General features: G+C 38.5%; 1 protein-coding gene across 2 annotated transcripts in view; it reads right to left on the reverse strand.

Moving 5' to 3' along the window:
- The window catches only part of SLC25A21 (solute carrier family 25 member 21), a 260,673-nt gene that overhangs the window by 24,734 nt on the left and 212,697 nt on the right, over nt 1-23,242 (reverse strand). For both annotated transcript variants that reach the window (XM_074909907.1, XM_074909905.1), the window contains exon 4: nt 3,038-3,104. In XM_074909907.1, the coding sequence (XP_074766008.1) occupies nt 3,038-3,104 (67 nt within the window). The remainder of the gene's footprint in view (nt 1-3,037; nt 3,105-23,242) is intronic.

The raw sequence follows: 23,242 nt of genomic DNA on the forward strand, positions 1-23,242 counted from the left end.
ATATTGTCCATCTGGCAAAGATACACTTTAATTCAAGTTACACAGAAAATAGCTGAAGTACTTACCAGATGTCTCAATAACTCTAAGGTAAAAATATATGCTTGAAACAAGATGTCTGGGAACACATGAACAATATAAATTTGCCCCAAAAGTTCATCTGTTAACCATTGTACTGGCATCATCACTTCTTTCCTCCAAGTTCAATCTAACATAAAGTTATAAACTTTGACTTTTCGTGTTCCAGAAATACCAGCTTTCTTTTTAGAAGGGAAATAAAGAGAGAGAAAAAAAGAAATAGCAAGACAGACATGAGAATGTAGTTGACTAAAAGGGGAGCTGTACCTTCAACATTTAGCTGAATAACTGGGGCTAAATAACTTCATTTTAGCAGCTTTATTTTTATTTGCAAATATTAACACCAGATAAAGACAATATACCAGTAGCACAAGAAAACTTCTTAGTACAAGATCTCCCTTGTCCATTCTCTATACAATTTTATGAGATATACAAGACAACTAGAAGTTTTAAAAAAACCTCATTACAAACACAAACGAAGCTGGAGCCTAGAAATTGCCTCTCTACCTTTTGTGCTTTCTCAAGTCTCAGAACCATAGGCATGGACATAGTCTTCCTCTTAAATCTCACTAGTCAGTTTGGTAGTGGACAAGGGACATCTTGGGGCCTGTTAAAATGAGGAAAACTATTAGAATAATAAAAGGTGGAGAGGGAGCCAAATGAAGCAGTGACTTTTCCGTTGGGGTCATATCCAAATAAGGTTAGTGGAAATTTGAGACAAGCTGGATTCTCTTCAGGTCAAGCATGGGTGCAAACTCCACTTTGCATGTTAGGAATTGTCTATCTCACATTAAATTGCTTCAGTATCCAGCTTCTTACAAGGACATTACTGTCATGCCCTATTCTGTGACTGAATTCTTCTAATGCAGAATTTGGCTGAAGTCTCCTAGTGTCCTAGGAACAGCAAAAAATTTAAAGGAATAGTGTAACCAATTAAAGAATTAAAGGATTTAACTAAAAAACATGTTTAGCCTTTAAACCTGATTCTCATGGTTGCAGAAACAGTACTGAGCCCTCACATAAATGCCTAAGAATTAGGTAAAAAGCATCCCACTAAGGGTGAAGCACCAGTAAGACATTTTAAGGAGCTGTGAGCTTATGATGTACAAGAGGCTGTGAGAATGGAGTCTGTTTAGCATGGATATGAGAAGGCTAAGGGGACCTAATTCCTGTCTTCCACCACCTAAAAGTTATATAGAAGACAAAGTCTGACTTCCTCAGAGGTCCACGACAGAAGGACCAGAGGCAATAAGGAGAAGTTGCAACAGAGGAATTTGGTTTGGATATATAAGGGAAAATTCTTCACAGTGAAGGCAATTAAGTGCTGGAGCAGGAGCACAGAGAGGCTGCAGTCTCCATCCTTGAAGATTTTCAGAGCTTGACTAGACAAGGCATCTGAATGACCTGATCTAACCATGAAGTCAGCTCTGCCTTGAGCAGGAAGCTCACTAGATGACCTCCAGAGATCTCTTCCAACTTAAACCTTCCTATGATCCTATAATTATATTGAATAGTGTGGGTTTTAAGCCAATTTAATCAAATTGAGCAAAAGAAAGTGACTCAAGATTTTTGAATGACTCAGATTGGTAGGAGAAAAATCAAACCTAGGTTTGTATTTTAACTAAATATATGCTGGAGTCTAAAAAGCATGATCAGGTTGACTTTGACCTGTTTCAAAAAAGATGAAATGGAGAGACAGAAAAAATATCACAGTCCAAAGAAAATGGGTTGTTAAGAATCTTCCAAGTATCATCCACCTATTCTTCACTGACATTTTGCTATGAAACAGAATTTAGTTGCATTAAATAATTTTGAGATAGGTGACATATGTCGTTTACATCTAAAATGCCAATGCAAACAAGAAGATGACATTACCAGAACTCCTTTAGGATTCTATTACAAGGTCACATCCTGTCACTTTATACAAATATTATTCCTCTGTAAAGGAATTGGAATGTGAATGATTAATTGCAGACTAAGAACCAGAATCATATGCACAACCTTTTTAGAAAGAAACAAAAAAAGAAAGGAAAATCAAGACATTCTGTATAATAACTGCTTTTAGACACATTTGTTGCAACTATGGGAAACTTTGAAGTTCTAAAGTAAAAGATAAAGAAATATTTGCTCATAACAGTATGGATGCTTTGGTAGATTTAGAACTTTAAGATGAGGTGCTTGATTACTAGGTTTTAATTAAAAAGATTACATGACAACTGCAAAAAATTGATGTATTGATGTATTTTGCTTAGGAATGTTACTAAAATAATGCTCTACAAATTAACGTAAAAGATAATAAAAGAAAACCTGATCAACATTTGACATGTTGATTTGACAAAAACACTTTAATAGGCTAGCATCTATTTCAACTCTAAGAGAGCTGGAGTAAAATGTTCTTTGCACGAGGAAGAGTTGTACCCATTACTATGTTCAATCTGCAAAAAATGTGAGTATGGAGTAGAGCACTCTTTACAAGAAAACTCTGGGCAGCACTTCAAACCTACAGATATACTCCTTCAAGTTACAGAGTAAGTGCTTATTAGGAGTGGCTTCTTTAACGGCTTCTTCTGTTGACTTATTATGCTATTCTTAGTTGTTTTGCAAGTTGCCAGGCATTTTCAGTAAAACAAAATGTTTAAACCAGAGCTAAATATGAAGTTAAAATATCACTTAAAGTATTTTATTAATTTTGATTATGTAAACTAATTGTAATTTGTTTTTCAGTAACTATATATACAGTCAAAAATACCCTAGAATTTAAGAACCTTATCCTACACTTCTTAATCAAGCACAGTTTTTATTGTTCTATCAAGAGGACAGTTTCCTCCTAGTAAAAATCAGATGATTAATATGCCAAATAAGTTTAAGATTCCAATGTCAATCATCAGGGGAGAAATAAAATATTTTACAGCTGTCACTGTCCTTACTCGTTTTTTTAAAGAAGAAAGTACAGGGTTTTTACCTTCACTGCTCTTTTGGGTGTCTCAGCCAAGATGGGAGGAAATATTCCTTTGTAGAAGCCAAACAATCTATTGAAGAAAAAAAGAAATTATTTCTGTATGGATAAACAATATATCACTACCATGCTAACAATTATATTTTCACTTTTGAGTAAAGCAACTAACCTTTCGGTATTTCCAAGCATACAGACAAATAATGATACTCTTTGCTTACTTGTTAAGTAACTAATGTGCTACTAATTCTACTATGTGCTGGTGAGATAATATCAAAACATCAGCAATGAGTAAGTAATAATTCAATCTATTTTTTCTGAGTAGACAAGAAATTGTATTTAAAGGAAGAGGAACTGTTTTGACAATGAAGAGGAAGTATTATTTCCTTGTTTTAATTTTTTGATATAGGAGTGACAATATTAAATACTGAAGTCACAAAATACAGATTTTGAAAAAACTGTGACTTCAGCAAGTTGCATACAAAAAACATGGATGCTCTTCTTCAGACGCTAGGATAAGACATCTTTTAAAGTTTAGTTTTAAATATGTCTCAAAATAGATGAAGGGGTTTTTTTTACAACTTAGTTTTAACACAAGTTAGCTATTCACAGAGTCATAACAGAATGTTTGGGCAATATCTTGCCACTATACTCATTCATGTCCTTGCCCCTCTTGCCTGGCTCCATAAACACCCAATTGCAGTGCTTTGCTTTGCATCATCTAAATTTCATATATATCTATATACAGCCTGCTACAAACATGCATGGCATTTGCAGGCAGCCTGAGCTCTGCTTACAAGGCCAATGTAGATGCATAACACTGAGTCTTGGGAACACTTTAAATGACATGTAGTTCTCAAAATCCCCAGGTGAGGTAAAAACAGACATAGTTCTTGTCTTCTAGGTCTCCACATTAACCTTGATATTGCACAGGGAGAGTTCAGAAAGGCATCGAATGCAATCAGCAAAAAGCTACCTTGCCAGCCAACAAGGGTATATTTTACAACTTATCCATCTTCAGAGTTTATACACTTCTTTCAGAACTGTAAGAAGATTCTGTCTGCAAAAGAAATAACTTAAAGCAAAGCATTTGTGTCTTTTAAAAATGTTGAAAGGTGGTGATGTTGAAAGGTGGTGATCATGTTTCTAAAACAGCCTATTACTTGGAATATCTTTGCAGGGTGTGGAAGAGTCATCACATCAACAGATTCTCCTGTAGTTATCCTATGAACGTCAAAGGAAAACAATTAAATTCACATTGCCCATGTGAATGTAAAATACCACAAATACTAAACCATTTTTTCCACCCTTCTTCTAATGCTTCGCTGGAGTTCTCGTCTTAAGATGCTTCGATATAAATGAAATAATTTAGGCTTTGTAAGATGCTCCAGAGTGGTAATATCACTTATCCTTCCTCTGAAGTAAGCAAGTTATGAATTCCAGTCTATGATAAAAGGAAACTTTGAGCATTTTATACAATGAAGGTTTCATGACAAAACACTGAAGGTCCTTGGGTAGATTTCAGAAATTCAGTTGAGTCATCAGATGTTTCAATTTCCCTGAAGTCTCATTTTCCAAACATAAATATGTATACATACATACATACATATATCTGTATCTATCCACATAGATATGGATATAACTGTAGATATCTATAGATATGGATATAACAATATAGGTACACTGGATCCAGTCTTAGTGTTTAACTGTTCATACCTATTCAGAGTATATTCCTGCTGATTCAGCGAGCTATTGAAATGTTGAATAACTTTAAGCAAGTGATTCATACAGTTTAATGTGAGTTCAAACTGAAACTGAGATCCAAGTAAGATCAGCCACAGGAACACAGATCCCTATAAACACTTTCTTCCTTTCAGCTCAGTCTAAAACACTGTAGGTGTATCTAAAACAGGCATTCTGTTTGGAATTTCTAGTACTCTGGCATGATTGGAATTGGGAAATGAAAATTGCTCCACTGCTCTACTCACCATTGTAGCTCTGATTACCAAAAAGTGAGACCCAAGCTTAATCCAGATTTTCTCATTAGTAAAAGATAGATAAGCAGAGAAATAGGCAGTGTAAAGCAATAATTCAGTTCTAAAACCACACAGCAGTGTTAACTAGACTTACACAACAGTACAGGTTGCTTTTTCCAGGCTGCCTGCTTGTATACTCAAACGTATGCAATTATTGAATATATGAGCCTTGTAACATTCTCATGGTCTCTGAGGTTCTCAGGGAAAACTTTTCAGAGAGAATGTGGAGGGGAAGGATATACCAGGAATTTGAGCAACAGATCTGCCATCTCAGCAATCTTGCAAGGCGGGTAATCACTTCTAAAGAGTAATCCACCATTCTATCACAGTTCAGTGTTGAAATACCAGCAATTCAGATGATCAGCAGACCAGGCAGTGGATTGTTTGAAAATTCTAGAGAAATGGGAGCTGAAAATATGAAAACCAGTTATCCATTGCTTCTGAATCACTGAAGGGCTGAGGATGGAAGGGACCTTGAGATCATGTGGTGGAAACACTTGCTGAAGCAGGGCCTCCTACAGCCAGTTGCCCAGGACCACGTCCAGACAGCTTTTGAATATCTCCAAGGAGGGAGACTCCACGACGTCTCTGGACAACCTGTTCCAGGGCTCACTCATCCTCACAGTAAAAAAGTGTTTCCTGATGTTCAGATGGGACCCCCTGTGTTTCAGTTTGTGCCCACTGTCTCTGGTCCTGTCACTGGGCAACACTGAATAGATCTGGACTCCATCCTCTTTGCACCCTTCCTTCAGGTATTTGCGCACATTGATGAGATTCCCCCCAAGCCTTGTCTCCTCCAGGCAGAACAGTCTCAGCTCTCTCAGCCTTTCTTCGTTGAAAGGTGCTTTCTTTCTTGAAAGATGCTCAAGTCCCTTAATCATCTTAGTGGCCCTTTGCTGGACTCTTGGCAGTATGTTCATGTCTCTCGTGTACTGGGGAGCCCAGAACTGGACCCAACACTCTAGTTGTGGCCTCACCAGTGCTGAGTAGAGTGGAAGGATTCCCTTCCTCAACCTCCTGGCAACACTCCTCCTGATGCAGCCCAGGATACCAGTAGCCCTTCTGGCTGCAGGGCATATTGCTGGTTCATGTTCAACTTGGTGTCCATAAGGATCCCAAGGTCCTTTTTTGCAAATCTGCTTTCCAGATGGTTGGCCCCAGTATAATACTGGTGCATGGGATTGTTCCTCCACAGGTGCAGCACTTCACACTACCCCTTGTTGAACTTCATGAGGTTCCTGTCAGACCATTTCTCCAGTGTGACAAAGTCCATCTGAATGGCAGTACAACACTCTGGTCTATCAGCCACTCCTCCCAGTTTTGTATTACCAGCAACTTGCTGAGGGTACACTTTGCTTCATCATTTGGATCATTAATGAAGATGTTAGATCCAGTATTGACTACTGGGTACATCTCTAGTTACTGGCCTCCAGCTGGACTTCATACGACTAATCACTGCTCCCTGGACCTGGCCATTCAGCCAGTTTCCAATCCACCTCACTGTCTGTTCATCCAGTCCATTCTTCAATAGCTTCTCTATGAGGATCTTACAGGACACAGTGTTGAAAGCCCTACTGAAGTCTGGGTAGGCAATGTCCACTGCTGTCCTCTCATGTACCAAGCCAGTCATTTCATCATAGACAGTTATTGCGTTGGTCAAGCATGACTTCCCCTTTATGAATCCATGATGATTGCTCCCAGTCGTTGCCTTGCCCTTCATGTGCCTGGACATGGTTTCCAGAATTAGTTGCTCCATCAGCTTCCCAGGGATCAAGGTGAGGTTGACCAGCCTGTAGTTCTCTGGATCCTCCTCCTTGCCCTTTTTGAAGATAGGAGTGACATTTGCTTTCTTCCGGTCCCCAGGAACCTCTCCCAGTTGCCATGATCATTTAAAGATAATTGATAGTGACCTTGCAACGATATCAGCTAGTGCCCTCAGCGCTTGTGGGTGCATCCCATCAGGGCTTATGGACTTATGTATGTCAAGAGTGCTTAAGTATTCTCTCACCTGATTCTCTTCCATGAGGGGTAAGTCTTATGCTAGACCTTCCCGCTCTCTCCCGAGCTTTGGATTTCTGAAGGCTGGTCTTGCTACTAAAAACTGAGGTGAAGGTGGCATTCAGATTTTTCAGATTTTTCCATGTCCTGTGTCACCAGGGCCTTTGTCCCATTCAGCAGCAGTCTCACATTTTCCCGAGTCTTTCTTTCGCCACTTAGATACTTACTTATAGAAACCCTTACTGTTGCCCTTGACATTCCTCACCAAGTTCACCTCCAGGTGGGCTTTGGCTTTCCTAACCATGTCTCTGCATGCTCAGACAGCCTCTATACTCCTCCCACATTCCTGTCCCTGATTCCACCTTCTGTATACTCTCTTTTCATGTCTGGGTATTGCCAGGAGCTCCTTGCTCAACCACACAGGCCTCTTGTCATTTTTGCTTGACCTCCTGTGTGTTGGGATGGACTTCTCTTGAGTGGAAGATGATCCTTGAATACTATGCAGGTTTCCTGGACTCTTCTTCCCTCCAGAGCCTCATACCATGGGACTTTTCCAAGCAGATCCCTGAAGAAGCTACAGTCTGTTCCCCTGAAGTTTAGGGTTGTGATCTTGCTTTTTGTCCTGCTCCCTCTCCTCAGGATCCTGACCTCCACCATCTCACAGTCACAACAAACAATCCCTTTGACCTTCACATCTCCAATGAGGCCTTCCTTATTTGTGAGTATGAGGTCCAAGAGAGTACCTTTCCTCATTGGCTCCTCTTTCACTGTGTCAAGCAGTATCATTAATGCTCTCCAGTAACCTCTTGCATTGCTTATGCCCTGCTATGTTGACCCTCAGGTCAACCTCAGGAGGTATCAAGATGGTTGAAGTCCCCATGAGGATCAGGGTCTGCAAATGCAAGGCTGCTTCTAGCTGTCTGTAGAGGGCCTCCTCCACTTGTTCTTCCTGGTCAGGTAGCCGTAGCAGACACCCATTATGAAGTCACCAGTATTGGTCTGCTCTTTAATCTTTACCCATAAACTCTCATCATTCACCCTCAGGCAGAGCAGCTGCTTTCTGCCATAAAGGGCAACTCCTCCTCCTCCTGTTCCTGGCTTGTCCTTCCTAAAGTCTGTATCCCTCCACTGCAGCACTCCAGTGAGCCACCCATTGCATCTCTGGAATCCCAGCAAGATCCCAGCCCTGCACCTGCACACAGATGTCTAATTCTTCGTGTTGACTTCCCATGCTGCATGCCTTAGTGTGCAGGCACTCGGAGAGACTTCCTTGCTTACATGCAAGTGCTTGAGGTGATGCCACTTAAGCCCTGTTTTGTTCATTTTGTGTTCCTTGTTCATTAGTCCCTTGGAGCTGTGATACCTTTCTCCCTTCCCTTGTGGTTCCTGGTTTAAAGCCCTCTTTGCCAGGTCAGCCACCCTGCAGCAAAGATATCTGTGCAAAGATATCTCTGTGCGTGTCACGCCAAGCTGATCTGCTTATTGCAGGTGTAAGGTCAACACTGAAGATTTTCTGCTGGAGGAATATCTACTGTGCACTAGGAGAATCCACAGAGCTCAGCAACTATATTCATGGCTCTGTGAATCCCTAAAATTTTACGGGATCTGTAACTGGGTTTCACTGCTTTACTCCTCCTTTCCTCTGTGGAGCCAAATCTCATCATGAAAGACAGGAAGGAGTTAAAGTCTATTCCTATGGAACACATTAAGTTTAGAAATCTAAAAACACATGAAAACTTCGAGGATATACATCCATATATGCAATATGTAATTCAGTAAACATGGTAAGAACTAGCTCAGTATTTAATTATGAACTGTGGTTTAGGTTTTTTTTTTCTGCCTCATTTGAAATAGAAACAGAAAAAAGGTTAGTAAGCACAGCCAGTGAGATGAAAGGAATAAAGGAAAGGAGGAAGTAGAAGACAATCCCATCTCATCACTGCCTGTTGTCAACTGACTAATTTTTTACATATAGCATAGTCTCTTCCTTTTGTACCTGAGGTGGAGAACAAGCTGCCCCCAACTTTTCCAATTATTGCTTTACAAATTCTGCCTATTACAGATAAATTATTTGAAATCTTTGCAGAATGAGGTTTTACTTAATTTTCAAAAACAAGCATGCTAAGTACGTATTTTCTGACTGACAAAGCCATTCAAGTTTCTGTTACTTAGCATGCTCAGTAACACTGAGTTAGCCTACTTGCACACGGTGTCTACAGTTTTTCAAAGTCACATAATGAATGGTGATGACATTCCACATTGAAAGATATTATCACCTGGATTCAGGCCTTCCTTCAGAAAACTGGTGTTCAGAAAAATTATGGAACAGCAGCAGAAATCGCTGCAGCATGTGATAGAACAGAGAGGATGTGACATCATATCCCTAGCTAGAGACACTGGAAAGAACAAGTAAATCTCTAACAGAAACACAGCTACATCTTATTTTGTTTCAGAGTTAAGGGTCTAAATGAACATCACCATTCAATTGTGTTCTGGGCAACAGACCAAGCTCATCTTTGCAAAGTTGATTTTGAAGCATTACAGTCAATCATATCTTCTCAATTTGTTCTTTCAGGCTTTCGCTATCCTTCTGGTTTCCATTTCTTGTCTGGAAGCCTTGAGTCATTCACGCTGGCAAGATGACCAACCTAAATCAGTTATTTTCTCCAAATTATACTGAAATTGGGATCTTGCTTAGTTTGTTGTTTTCTTCCTATTTCACATAATTTTCCCTTTAAGGATCTAATAAAGCTGATTGAAGGCATGAACACAATATTCCCTTTCTTCTATTGCTGTCAAATCCAACTCTCTTACCCACATTGTTTTATAATTGAAACAAAAAACCTCTTAGGTCCAATTCTGCCTTCATTACCTCTGCACTATTCCAAGTATAAATAAAAGACCTGGGTTTCATGACGTCAGCTACATTAAACAAATGCGCAACTTTCTGATTTTACAAAATGTTTTATTTCAACAAAGGGAAGGAATTTTGAAGACATGCTTGGTAAAAGGGTGGGTGTTCTTTAAAAAGAGGAAGAAAATATGTCTAAATGTAATAAAATTTGCTTAGAGTTTAATTTATACCAGGAAAAAGGTATCTTTCTAGCTCATGGTATGTAGCATATTGTGAATTTATTACTAACAGAAAGTAAACCAATTGAAAACAGGGCAATATTACTTTAATATAGCTATTAATGTGGAGTAATCTTTATGTTGACCTAGCTGGAGATTTAAAAGATTTTACATTCCCAGAAGTTTCAGAAAAACTAGCAAGCGATTAGTGAAGGCAGGCACAAATTACTACCTACCAGTGAGAAAAAGGGACTTAAAATTTATCCATTTATTTTGAGAGCAGTAAGCCACTAGCGAGTTCACACATGTAGTTCACCCTCAATCACAGCACCTACAACCGTTTGCCCAGCTGAAGAGGTATGTCATAGGGAAGTCTGGGTGTTATTCAGGAGCAATAGGCACAGAGTCGGGCATACTTGAAAAGATATTAAAAGTTGGACACATTCACAGAAAACCAGACTTGGACACTCTATTGCTCTCCAAAGAGCTTATTTCTTGTGACGTATGTTATGTATATTATCCTACTGCAAATGTTAAACACATGTCCCTACAGGAACTTCATATAAAGCTATCAATGACAACCTTAGCCAAGTTGGCTTCTGAATTTCTATTATGCAAATACATTTCTTTATCTATTCTATGTCTATTATACAGATATCTGCCATTTTAGACACCAGCACTAAATACTAGGTACTGATTTTCATAGTTTTTTTTTTTTTTTTTTCATTTAGCTTTAATTGCAACACATGGGAATTAAGAAAAAACAATTTTTTTTTCTCGGCAAGTAAATGTAATACAGAATTATGTGTTACCATGTGTCTGTAGTACCACTGATGCTAAAATAAGACCAAGTGTCCAGCTATAAGAATACTAGAATCAGACCAATTCATGAAAGAAATCCCCCAAATAAGTTAAGAAAACAGGGTATGAAAAGGGACTGGTTAAAAAGGAAGGGACTGACAGTGAAAGGTATTAAGACACTTCAGAAAAATACTAAACAGTGGAGGAGCTGGCTCAGAAACAATGAGACTGGCCAAGAAATGGATTAATAATCAGCATCAATCTACCTCACTTATTCAAAATGACAGTCTTCACCATATTTACTGCATGTGGGTCAGATTATGAAGTTATTATGAACCATCAACCATGTGACTTTGTTATTCTTACTGAGAAGTGAGTCTTTCTTCCATGAGTTTTAATCACCTCTCAATCTCTTGGTCAAAATCCTTGCTAATTTTTGGCTTTCTATGCTGCACTCTGAATTTCTATGAGTTACAGGACATACTTAAATATAAATCCCTCAAAAAAGGGAAAGATGAAACCTTCTCCTTCCTTTATTGTGATATGGCAGCAAAAAGTGAGAGTGAAAAAAAGGAATCTTTTGTCAGAATTTCTCTCTATTCAAATGAGGGTCTAGATCGCTCTTATACTACATATTTCTCACATGCTTTCTGTATTTTATATACCCAAGACCTAAAAAAAATTCTAGGAAGGTGAAATTGGAGCCTTGCATTGTAATGCACAACATAGCTTCAGCAGTTCTCTGTGTGCAAAAAAATAACATCTTGTTCTGGCTTTTTTTTCCAAAGATGATTACAAATTAATTAGTTGCGGTACATTGTTACCATTACTGCTTGAGTAATAGATTGTATTAAATTAAACTGGATTTTTAAAAATGTAGATACGCTCACACCTCCACCACTTTAGTCTGCAAGTGCCAGGGGCCTGTGAAGCTGGGCTAACTGCTGCTGCTGAGGGAGGAATCGGGCTACCTGGGAGGATAGTGGCTGCTGGCAGGCGGAGAGGCAGGACCCTGCCAGGAGGAGCACACACTGCTGGCTCCCACCACTGCCAACCCAGCAGCAGGAGCAGCAATGCTCACTCGGCAGGGCTCCCTGCCACCTTTGCCTGTTCTTTCTTAACACTTGTAGTCTGGCCCCCATCACCAAAGAACAAAATATAAGTTTTGCCTATGCTTCTGAGAAGGCTTAAGCTGGTCTGTTTGATGTAATTCCTGTTAAAATCAGTGCAAATGGCAGCATTATTATCACTGGCAGCTGGTCTAGGCTCTTACAAAATTGCCTGCATGTAATCACTAGCTGGGCTGTAGAATGGGTCTACATGTCTCATTTCTTACAACTGACAGCATTTTCTTCCCCCAAAGACTTTCCCTCTAGCTGCCCCTTTGTTTGCAATAGGAACAAGCTACAGACATGCCAAAACAGCTTTGCCTAGAGCTTCTGAAACAGAAAAAATTCTTCATTGCATTTTGGATTGTCAGAACTGGCAGAATGCTTCATTTGTTCAGTAGGAGTTTTAGTTGTTCAAACACTAGAAGAGAATTTAAGGGTTTTATTCTCCCATTTTGCTAACAGTACTGCTGTAACTGGTATGACAGGAAGCAGTCACTGTTTTAAAGTAGCTCCACACCTACGTCTATTGAAGCTAAAGAATGCAAGAAAATGATTCATTTTTAGTTTTGATATCAGGGAAAAAAATAGATTTTTGTAGCTATGTGCTTAGAAATCTGTGACACTAAAACGAAAAATCATAGAGAGGATAACTAGATGTCTTTTCTGGAAAAGACTGACAAAATTTCTCTGTGTTAAACTGATGCTGTGATTCATTACATGAAAAATCATGACACGAGCAAAATTTCTGTTCTTGCCCTGGGAGTGTGTCCTACTCAGATTGGTTGTGACTTCATAAAAATACAACATTAAGTTGTTTTAATTCCATCAGAAAAAATGTGGCTCAGGAAGGAAATTTTTGATTGCAAGTTAATGTTAGCCTTCATTGGAATAAGTTATACTCTTCAATATCCCCATGCCTAATCCCTAGGGAGTTATATGACTACATGTATTCTTTCCCATCTGCTAGCTAAATATGAGATTCAAGAGGTTTCAGTGTCATTATATAGATTAGTGACTCTCCCAAGAGGGCTCTAGGTTCATGATACAGTGAATAACTCACAATGAGATTTAGAAGACCAACTTTCAGAGATCATTTTGTGTTTGCATGAGTTCTACACCTGCAATTATTTGTGCTTGCAATTTAGATTACTTAGATGTTTTTAATTTACAGATGCAATCAGTGATGTAGATACTTAAACTGAACTGAACTGCAGGCAACCATAACTGCAGGTGCAAAATTTTGTCTGCAATGATTTGGATTCATAAACACATTGATCTTCTGAGGTCTAAAGGAGAACTAGATCAGTAGTGGTTTTATAGCGTTTTTAACAAATATTTTTCCTGTTTCTCAAAAAAATCTCAAGACAGCACTTCTTAGCATTAAAAAGATCAGGGCACCATTAAAAATATACAAACATGCACATAATAATTAATTTGATTTAATCTTTTATCATATTGATCTTTGGGGTATTTTTGTTACTCCCTTTACAGTACCTCTAGCAGGAAATCAGAAAAGATTCAGCATTTTGTAACAGCGATACTGTTGATAGTCGCACCAGCAGAGACCAACAGTCTTAGATGAACAAAGTGTGCAGAATTTGTAGCACTATTTAGGTAGTGAACGGCACCATGAATACATACACATATTGGCACTTGAATTTCCATCTGGCAGACAGTTGTGGTACCTAGATGTACCATGGGAGCGAAAGCTATTATTACACAGATGTGTGAGGAAACTTGCACGAATGGCAACTACCTGCTGAAAGTCAGAAAAAATATCTCTGTGTGTAGCTGAAATTGGATTCTGTCTCGAGTATTTGTTCACTAAGAGTTAATCATTACATTGAGTGGTGGGCCTGTGTGAACCTCATGAAGTTCAACAAGGCCAAGTGCAAGGTCCTGCACATGGGTCGGGGCAATCCCAAGCACAAATGCAGGCTGGGTGATGAGTGGACAGAGAGCAGCCCTGCAGAAAAGGACTTGCAGGTAGTAGTTGTTGGAAAACTGACCATGAGCCAGCAATGTGTGCCTGCAGCCCAGAAAGCCAACCCTATCCTGGGATGCATCAAGAGAAGTATGGCCAGCAGGCCAAGGGAGGGGATTTTCCCCCTCTACTCTGCCCTCCTTAGACCCCACCTGCAGTACTGCATCCAGCTCTAGGGTGCCCAGAGTAAGAAGACAGGGACCTGCTCGAGCAGGTCCATAGGAGGCAATGAAGATGATCAGGGGGCTGGAGCACCTCTCCTATGAAAACAGACTGAAAGAGTTGGGGTTGTTCAGCCTGGAGAAGAGAAGGCTCTGAGGAGACCTTATGGTGGCCTTCCAAGTACCTAAAGGGGTCCTCCAGGAAAGCAGGAGAGGAACTTTTTACAAGTGCATGCAGTGATAGGACAAAGGGTAATGGCTTTATACTGGAAGAGGGTAGATTTAGATTCACCCTCACTGTGAGGGTGGTGAGGCCCTGGCACTGGTTTCCCAGAGAGGCTGTGGCTGCCCCCTCCCTGGCAGTGTTCAAGGCCAGGTTGGACGGGGCTTTGAGCAACCTGGGCTAGTGGGAGGTGTCCCTGCCCATGGCAGGGGGGTTGGAACTAAATGATCTTTATGGTCTCTTCCAAGTCAGACCGTTCTGTGATTCTATAAGGGAAAGCATTAACAGATTTTTTCATTAAGAAATTGATTATAAAGAGTTTTATGTACTTGGGAATGAGAAAACTATTCCTCAAAAAGCAGAAATTTCTTACAGTCACAGGTATTGTCCCTAGGTACAGAGACAGATCTTTCCTCCACTACCAGAGTGTCCTCATGCAGTGCCAGTGTGATACGGAGAGGGTGTGGGTGTGAAACTAAACTCCGGGTGTGAAACTAAACTCCAGCCCTCTGTTTCTGCCAGCTCACCCCAGTCCATGTTACACTGCTTAAGAAAACTCTGGCAGATAAAATTCTGCATTATACACTGACTGTCAAGGATGCTGGAGTGATGCCCAAAAGGATACCTCCCATTCTTCATGCACCACAAACAAAAGCCCTAAAAATACCATATGGGCTAACACATTTTCCTCAGTGTTACTCCAGTCTAAGAACTAGAGCTGACATGAAACACAAAGTTATTATTATTATTTTTTTTTTTTCAATCACAGTGTATTTTAAATGTGAAAGCTCCCTTTTCAGACAATATACAACAATGCTTCCAACAGATTCCACCTTCAATACACCTTCAATACTATGAAACTCCCATACTATGATGACATTATACTCATCCTTCTCACACAATTTATAAGATAAAGCACTATGATATCATGTCATTTCTTTGTCTGGAGAGGTCATTAATCTTCACTCTGAATTTCTCAAAGAGAAAAAGGACAGTCAAGATAGGTTTAAATGAATGAGAAATGAAGAAGACTTATGAAAGATTTACTAAAGGATTCCAAACAAGGTTGACTTAAATGATTAGAAACAGACTGAAAGAGTTTATCTACACCACTGATATACTTTAATATAGTTACTGATGAAAAAAACTGCTACAAGATTGTGATGCAGAGATATGCAATAACCCTTTGGGACCAGATCAACAGGCAAGACAAATGTGTGACGGGGAGCATCATGTAGAAGCTGCTGCCCTAATTGTTATTATTGCTACTTATTATTCAGTGATCTACTCTTGCTTTCTGTAGCAATGTCCCACTTGCTGACAGTCTCATCTGCATAGACAGAAACCTGACAGATTTAAAAAAAAAAAAAAAGGAGTTTGTGTCTCAGTGATGTGTTGGTTTCTACTGGATTATTTATCTTTTTTAAAAAAAACTTGCAACGTGTTTTTTGAGCAGCAAACCTGCCTCAGCAGGTTTAACCTGAACATCTCTTTTGAAATGTTTTCTTTTTCTCAATATACTCTTCTGATTCAGCTCTCTTCTCAACTTGAATTCTTCTGCAGAAAAGAAATTTTGCCACTTTGGCATTGAATAAACAAAACAAATGAACCCTCTCTCCCAAGTTACTTTTTAAAGCATGCTGAATATCGTACTTTACAGATGAACTAAGTGTTTCATGTAGCAATTCAAGTAAATGCCACACAAGCTATTTACAGCAGACAGCACGATTTTTTTGTGTCAAACCTTTCCGCATTTTATGACTTAAAATAACAATACCTTTATAACTATCAATATGTCAAAAATAAAGTCAATTTGGGTCAAATTTGCTTTCTTCTAGATCTCTAATTTTCTCTGAATTTGCAAAAGAGAAATCTTTTTTCATGGTAGCTCACAAACATGACACGAGGCTTCCTTGGTAACCAGCTCTGACCTGGATTTAGAACTCTGTCTGATTAGCCAGAGATTATCATTGCACCTCTGCAGCAGTATGATTTGCCATAATCTCACACTCTGTATGTGTAACTGAAAATCGCAACCACACTAATTCCTTGTTCACCATCATCAGAGAGCATTATAAAGTCAATAAAAACAACATTTCACTAGGCATGACTAAACAATTACCTGGTATTCTACAGAGTTGACTTAGAGATGTGACAAGGACATAAGAACCCATTTAATATTGTTTTATAACTGGGGTAACAAGCAATCAAAACTGCAGTATCCTTGCAAACTTGTGCCTAGGAAACTGCTGTGGATGTCAAGAAAGTCTATGCTACAAGCAGATTTGCAAGGCAGGGGTGGGCAGAGAGCTCCAAGTGCAATGGTTTCTGCTCTAATTGTAGCTGGTTTTGAAGGAACAGGTGGCAAAGTTGTTCAGAATGCTGGGCATCTGCAGGCAATGCTCTGAGAAAAGGCATCCAACACTATCAGCATTGATAGACAACATAGAATATTCTTCTATGGGTTCTGTTTTGCTGTAAATTAAAAATGCGGAAAAGCCCACAAGTGTCAGTGAGCTTTTAATAAAATGTGTGTCTGCAGTTCAAGAAAGAACTACGCAAGTTATGATTTTGTACTGAAAAACTGGCAATACAGTAAAAAAATGGAAACTCAGCAGTGTTGTCAACAGCCTTGTGTTCTTTTGGAGAAGGAGACAAGGATATCACCTGAGGCCAGCTGAAAATTATCTAAACAGCTGAATAACTAAAAAATGAGAGAAATCATACATTTTTGAGCAGTAGTATTTCTGAAAGCAGTAGTTTCCCTTAACTAACTTTCTGCCATGATGTGCTGTTTGGTTTATGATGACCTTTTCTTTCAGGGAAGAACATACTTTTTAGTAAATGAATGTTTACACTTTATTGTGTAAAAGTGGCAGAGCTATGGAATTTTCTTCACTGATTCAGCTCCTACTGAAGTCAAAGTAGTCCTCTTTATTTTAATAGATTTCATACCACATCTTTTGCAAAGGAGTTTTAAGAGAGTTTAAAAAAGAATACATCTACTCCTTTTTCCTTCAAACACTATATGTTCCTTTGTTTTTTTCTCTAAGCATTCAAGACCTTTTTATACCTGTGATTCTTTCTTCCTATTTTTTCTTCAGTTTTTATCTATGAAGCCTATAATCACAGTTCCAAGTAAAAAGGCTTGATACCGTTAGTTTTCCAGAGACAGAACAGTGCTGACCACTGCTACATTGAAGCTTTAAGCAAAACCAGTGAACCTAACTTATGAATACTGATATATGTCTATTGCCCTATACAGAACTATATCACTAACAAAACCAACGAGGCTTCCATGAATAACACTGTACATCTTGATTCAGGATTTGTAACAGAAATGATTTTTTGGTTTAGAGACACTTAAAAAATGGCTAAGTGTACATTCTGATAATGAATGTATAAAACTTACACTCGAGGATATAAAAATCATAAATAATCAATAGAGAGTGGAAAGAGAAATGTAAAGCTTTCCATCGTCTCTGGGGTCTGCCCTACACATGGACCCCTCGGAAACCACAAAGTATAAAGCAGTGCCTCATAATGTAATGAACACTTGTACTTTGTATGAGAAGTACATTTACCACGCATACAGACGCAGAATGCAGCAGTGCACAGAGCCCTAGTACTGCAGCTCGAGCCTGCTACCATTTGAGCTAAAGCAGAACTACATTAGCTGGCACGAACGGCAGTTCATTTATCCTGTCTGTGGGCAAGCTATCGTAAGGCAGCAGCACAGTACACAGCCAGAATCACTTTTCAAGCAAGATGAATAAAGAAAGGAGGTAAGGAGAAAAATTCAACCTTGTATTAAGTTTAATGTATATATCTGTCTAATTAATTCATTTTTCAAAATTATTTAAGCCTCTGGGAACATGGCCTTCCTATGAGATGTTATACTTGAATAGCACTACATCACAACAAGTCAAGCACATAGAATCATCTTAGAGATGATGAATAATGAAGTATTACTTGAGATTTTCAGCTTATTCACTCCATACTTGTTTGTGATGATGTGGTAAAAAAAATGGTTTGGATCTCATTTTTAACCATTTTACTGGACATCTGGTGTTTGCTGCTTAAAGTTTCACTATTACCAGGGTCACTGTAATTCTATAGCACATCTGGGCCAAATTCCCTGGCAGTTTTTAGTGAATTCTGCAGCAGTGGAAACATCTGTAGCACAGTTCTACACATAGAGAATTGTGAGTTGCTGGATCTTTTGCATTTCAGTGTCCAGGAAATTATCCACTGGTAATAGATGATCTTTTGGCAATTATTTTTTTTTTTACTCTTCTGTGGGGTATGCCCAAATCGAGTAAAACCACACAGATTCTAATCACTAACATTTTATTTTCATCAGTTATTAAAGAAAACACTGGTGCCTCAGTCTTCATGTTTTCAGAAGTACACATAGCCTTTGGAAACATTTTCTTGGAAGTGGGTGGACTGATGCAATGTGAAACTGGCCTACTGTCACTGAAAATTTTGAGAACTGCAAACAAAGCCTAGGCTACAAGAATTGAAGAGAATAAGAAGAGAAATTCAGCAATAGAGTCTTCCACCAAAGCACCATGCACAGTAATCATTAATTCTTATCTTATAAGGTAAAAATAAAGATTAAAAAAGTGGAGCACTACCACACATACACCATCTGAGCATCATCAACTTTTGTGTTAAAATTCTTTTAATGACATTATAGTATAATCTAAGTTTCATTTATTTGTTCTAAAATGGTAGAATAAAACTATTGCTTGTTACACAGAAAGGCCTGTGAGAATGAATGGTGTGGAAGAAATAGTCTCTTACTCCTCAGATTTGTGCCAACTGGTTAGGATTAAATCAATATATTACAATTGCCTGGACTTGATCCAAACTTTGCTTTGCTTTGCAAAACAAAACAAACAAACAAACAAACAAAAAAGAAGAAAAAAGAAAATCCTAGCACCAAGTTTCTTTCTAGTAGTGTAACACATCACTGACTAAGCCACCAGAGGAGTAAACTATATTTGTTCTGTTATTTGCTGAGTCACAAGCAGTTCTTGTTGTATGTGCTTGGACTGGCAAAGTGAACCATTGGACAGAGTAAAACCTCATCTATATCTCAGCCTAAATCTTGATCTGAATTAAATGCTAAGTTCTTAAGAATTATTGTAAAGATACTGTAGGAGGCTTGTGCTGGGGTTATGAGTTCACCTACAGTGTTTTTTTCAGCCTGTAAAATTACTTTCAAAGAGGTTTTGAAAGTAATTTTACAGAATAAAATGCAGTATGCCAAGAAGATCATTTGGAGGTATAGCAAGGATGAACATTAATAAGCAAGACAACCTGTATATATGGGTAGTGTAGTTCAGAGAGGAAAGCATAAGGATGCCTACCATAGGAGGGAAGATCTGTGACAGAAAATAAGTCAGAGAGATTTAAAACACATTTAGTAAGTGCACAAATAGCTGTATTTAGTAACTGCTTGTTATAGGACAAGCATTCTTCAGTGATGTACCTCATTTAAGAAAAGCCTACACCTTCCTAACAAAGACTTCCCCAGGTGCTCATAGCATCTTCATACCACAGTCTTCAACGTTCATTCGTGCTAATACAATTATCAGTAAAACTGCACTGTACACCAGATCACTGAAGAGTGGAGAAAGGAATTAAAAAAAAGAAATGCTGGGAACACTAAAAAGTATTTCTGCAATGGAAATCTTCTGAAAGAAAGAAATGTATGTAGAGATGACAGGTTGAGAGCAAAAGAAGCTAAAATGTTAAACCCATGATGGATGTGTAACCAGAGCATTTATGGTTTTACATCCTGTTCAGGCTGACTGAAGGGATGCTCAATAGGGATAAAAAGACTTTTCATTTTGCTGTATATGTTTGCATACAGATTAAAGACAACATTGGTCTTGAAGGCAGGGAATTTGAGCAGCAGGCTAGGTGGAATACAGAGAATGGCCAGGAAGAGCCAGAGACGATGCTTAGAACAGGAAATTTATGATATTCCTTACCAGACTGAGGCAGAAATTCCTTCCTTACCCCCAAACTGTAAATAGGCAAGACTCTGAGCCTCCAAAAATAAACCATCCCCCTCAGATGGATTTCCTTTTCACCTCGAAGGACTAATCCATGCTATCACATCTTCATCTGTATCCAATCATGCTTAAAAGGAAGGAAAAAAACCCTCTCTATCATGCATCTAGTCAATTGTGCATTAAGAAAAAATAATCCCTCTTGATCCCTGACAGTGACTTGCTAAAGCTCTGAAGCATGATGTAAGTACAGTCATTACTATAATGCAAACCTCTAAGTGTTATGGTAGGTTTAGGGCAGTGCAAGATTTCCTGTTCTCAGTGCTTAATACAAGACGGGGAATGAGTTATGAGACTAGACTACAAACTCAGAAGGGACCCTTTAGGATACATCACTTTATTGAAACAGGTTATCATCTAGAAACTACATTAAATAATATTTGGAAAGACTTAAGTAATGGCCCTCCAGCAAAAGCCCTCCGGATGATTATTCCAGTGTTTTTCTGCATTCAGATAAAGCTGTTTGAAGGCTGCATTTGCTTAGCATCAGATTCCAGGTACTGGTTGTGGTGAGCAAGGCTGAAAACCCATGAAATCACAGGTGCCAGAAAACTTTTTCCATAGGTAAAAAATATACCTATACATAGCAATCAAGCAATTTTTCGATATTCTCTTTCAAAATGAGAAAAAACTAAGTCCCTTGAATTTTATGACACAAGGCTTATTTTCCTTCCAAGACAGTTTTATGGTAATTATCTTTAACAAGTAATTATTTTGGTGTTACTACTTCCTAAGACAATGTTATCTGCATTGTTGATATAGCAAGTAGAATCTGAATTTTGATTCCACCTTGAATTACTTTGTATTTGGTTATGTGAAATGCCTTTAGTTGCGCAGTAATCATGAAAGTGGTTGTGATTCTAAAACAATAAGCTGCCCTCATTTACTGCCCCACCAGTTTTTGTGTCTACTGAAACATTTACCAACTTCATTAAATGTTCACCAGGAATAAAACTCGATACTAATTTTAAACATTTATTTTAATTTCTACTTTCTGTATGTGGCTTCTTTTTTTTTTTGTCTTTATTTCTTATTTAACTGAAAATCTTCCCACTCTTAATTATTGTTCCTTATTTGTTTCAAAAATATTAAGCATTGTGATGAATTATACATTTGATTCTAGAGATAACAATGACTTTGAAGCATTCCCAAATGAAGCCTGAGAAAAAAAAGACTTTAACTGATAATATTTCAGCATACATATTTAAAGTGTGTGAGAGTATTAGTTTCACATCAGGGAAATTCTGAATTCTGTCATCTGCCTGGCAGACAGAAAATTCACACTGCCAAGATAACTGGGCCCAGTAATACCACAAATCCACTTTAGTCCATTTGAAACTCCATTCTTTATATCAGTTTGCTAAGTGGGACAGACTTTTTCAAGAAATTATTTATATGATCAGTATTGAATGTTATAGGACTGAAAGCATGGAAGGGAAGCTCTTTGATTTATGTTATCTAGGTAAATTATTTTCTAGGTGTTGTAAATGAACAATGACAACAATGATGGAAAAATGTTTCTACTCTTAAACAGCAGTCATCAGTTATTTATTACATATCTTGACAGATTATATCGTAACTATTTTCTTTCATTCCAATAGCAACATGTACCACTTTTCCTCCTTCATGTGAACAAAGGACTTCCTAGTCACGATTACAGAAAACGCCTTATGAAAATATTAACTATGTAGAATGGACAGGAGTTAAAGAGATAATATGTGGCCAGCTGTTTTTCAATAGAGTAATCATGGTCAGTGAAAATGGCTTGTTGAATTAAAGCCAAAGTTGTAAACTACAGTCTTACTGATAATAGCCTTACCAATTCTGTCATCTTTTTAATAAACCCCTCCATCTACTTCATGTTGGTTTTCTTCATTATAGCATAAAATGGAATGCAAAATCTGAGCCACAGTGAGACATTTCGGTATCCAGGGAGTATCTCCAAACCCTGGGCACTGCCCCACCAAGCCTTCCAGCTGCCCGTGCCTTTTGTGTTCTCTTCTCTGTCTTCTCAGGTGGCAGCCGCGGCAACTGGGATTTACCACATTTGTCTGCAAAAACTCTGGCTATTCTTGAATTCTGGTTTCACCCACATTTGGCATAAACTAGACTGCTGACAAAGAGGAAATAATACCACCTCCCTCATCTTCCTTTCCCAGTCGCTCTGTCCTGCCTCTGTGCTATCCCTTCCTTTCCACTGGCAAAAGGTCTGTGTGCCTACATGATGAGCCAGACATTGGGAACCCTTCTGGATTACCAGCACATTTATTTTTTAATGGCCAGGATAATATTAACCATTTTTCCAACATCCATGACTCCTGACCAGGTGCAGAAGTGTATGTGCTGGCCCAAAGGAGAGTGTGGCATAAAAGCAGGAACATACAGCATACACCATTGCTTCTTCTAGTGGCAGTGCTGGTTTAAAGCATCCATGAAACCATGGCTTCGGTTAGACAGAAATCAGGATGTAGCCTATTATGTTTTCCTCTTTAACTTGATTTTTGATGTATGGTTTACATCTCACTGTATATTATACTCATCCAGCTGTGCTATAATAATGGCACTTTTACCCTCTCATCAGGCAGTAATTTTGAATTAAAAAGCCTCTTCTATGGATGGCTTCTAAAGTACAACACATACCACCTCATGAATGTGGTAACTGATATGTCGACATTCCAGAGTGCTAAATAGGTGAGGATGTTGGCTTTCAGGAACAATCTCTTGCCAGATAATACTTCATT

The sequence above is a fragment of the Athene noctua genome, chromosome 6 (assembly GCF_965140245.1).
Source record: "Athene noctua chromosome 6, bAthNoc1.hap1.1, whole genome shotgun sequence".
NCBI classification, from domain to species: Eukaryota; Metazoa; Chordata; class Aves; order Strigiformes; family Strigidae; genus Athene; species Athene noctua.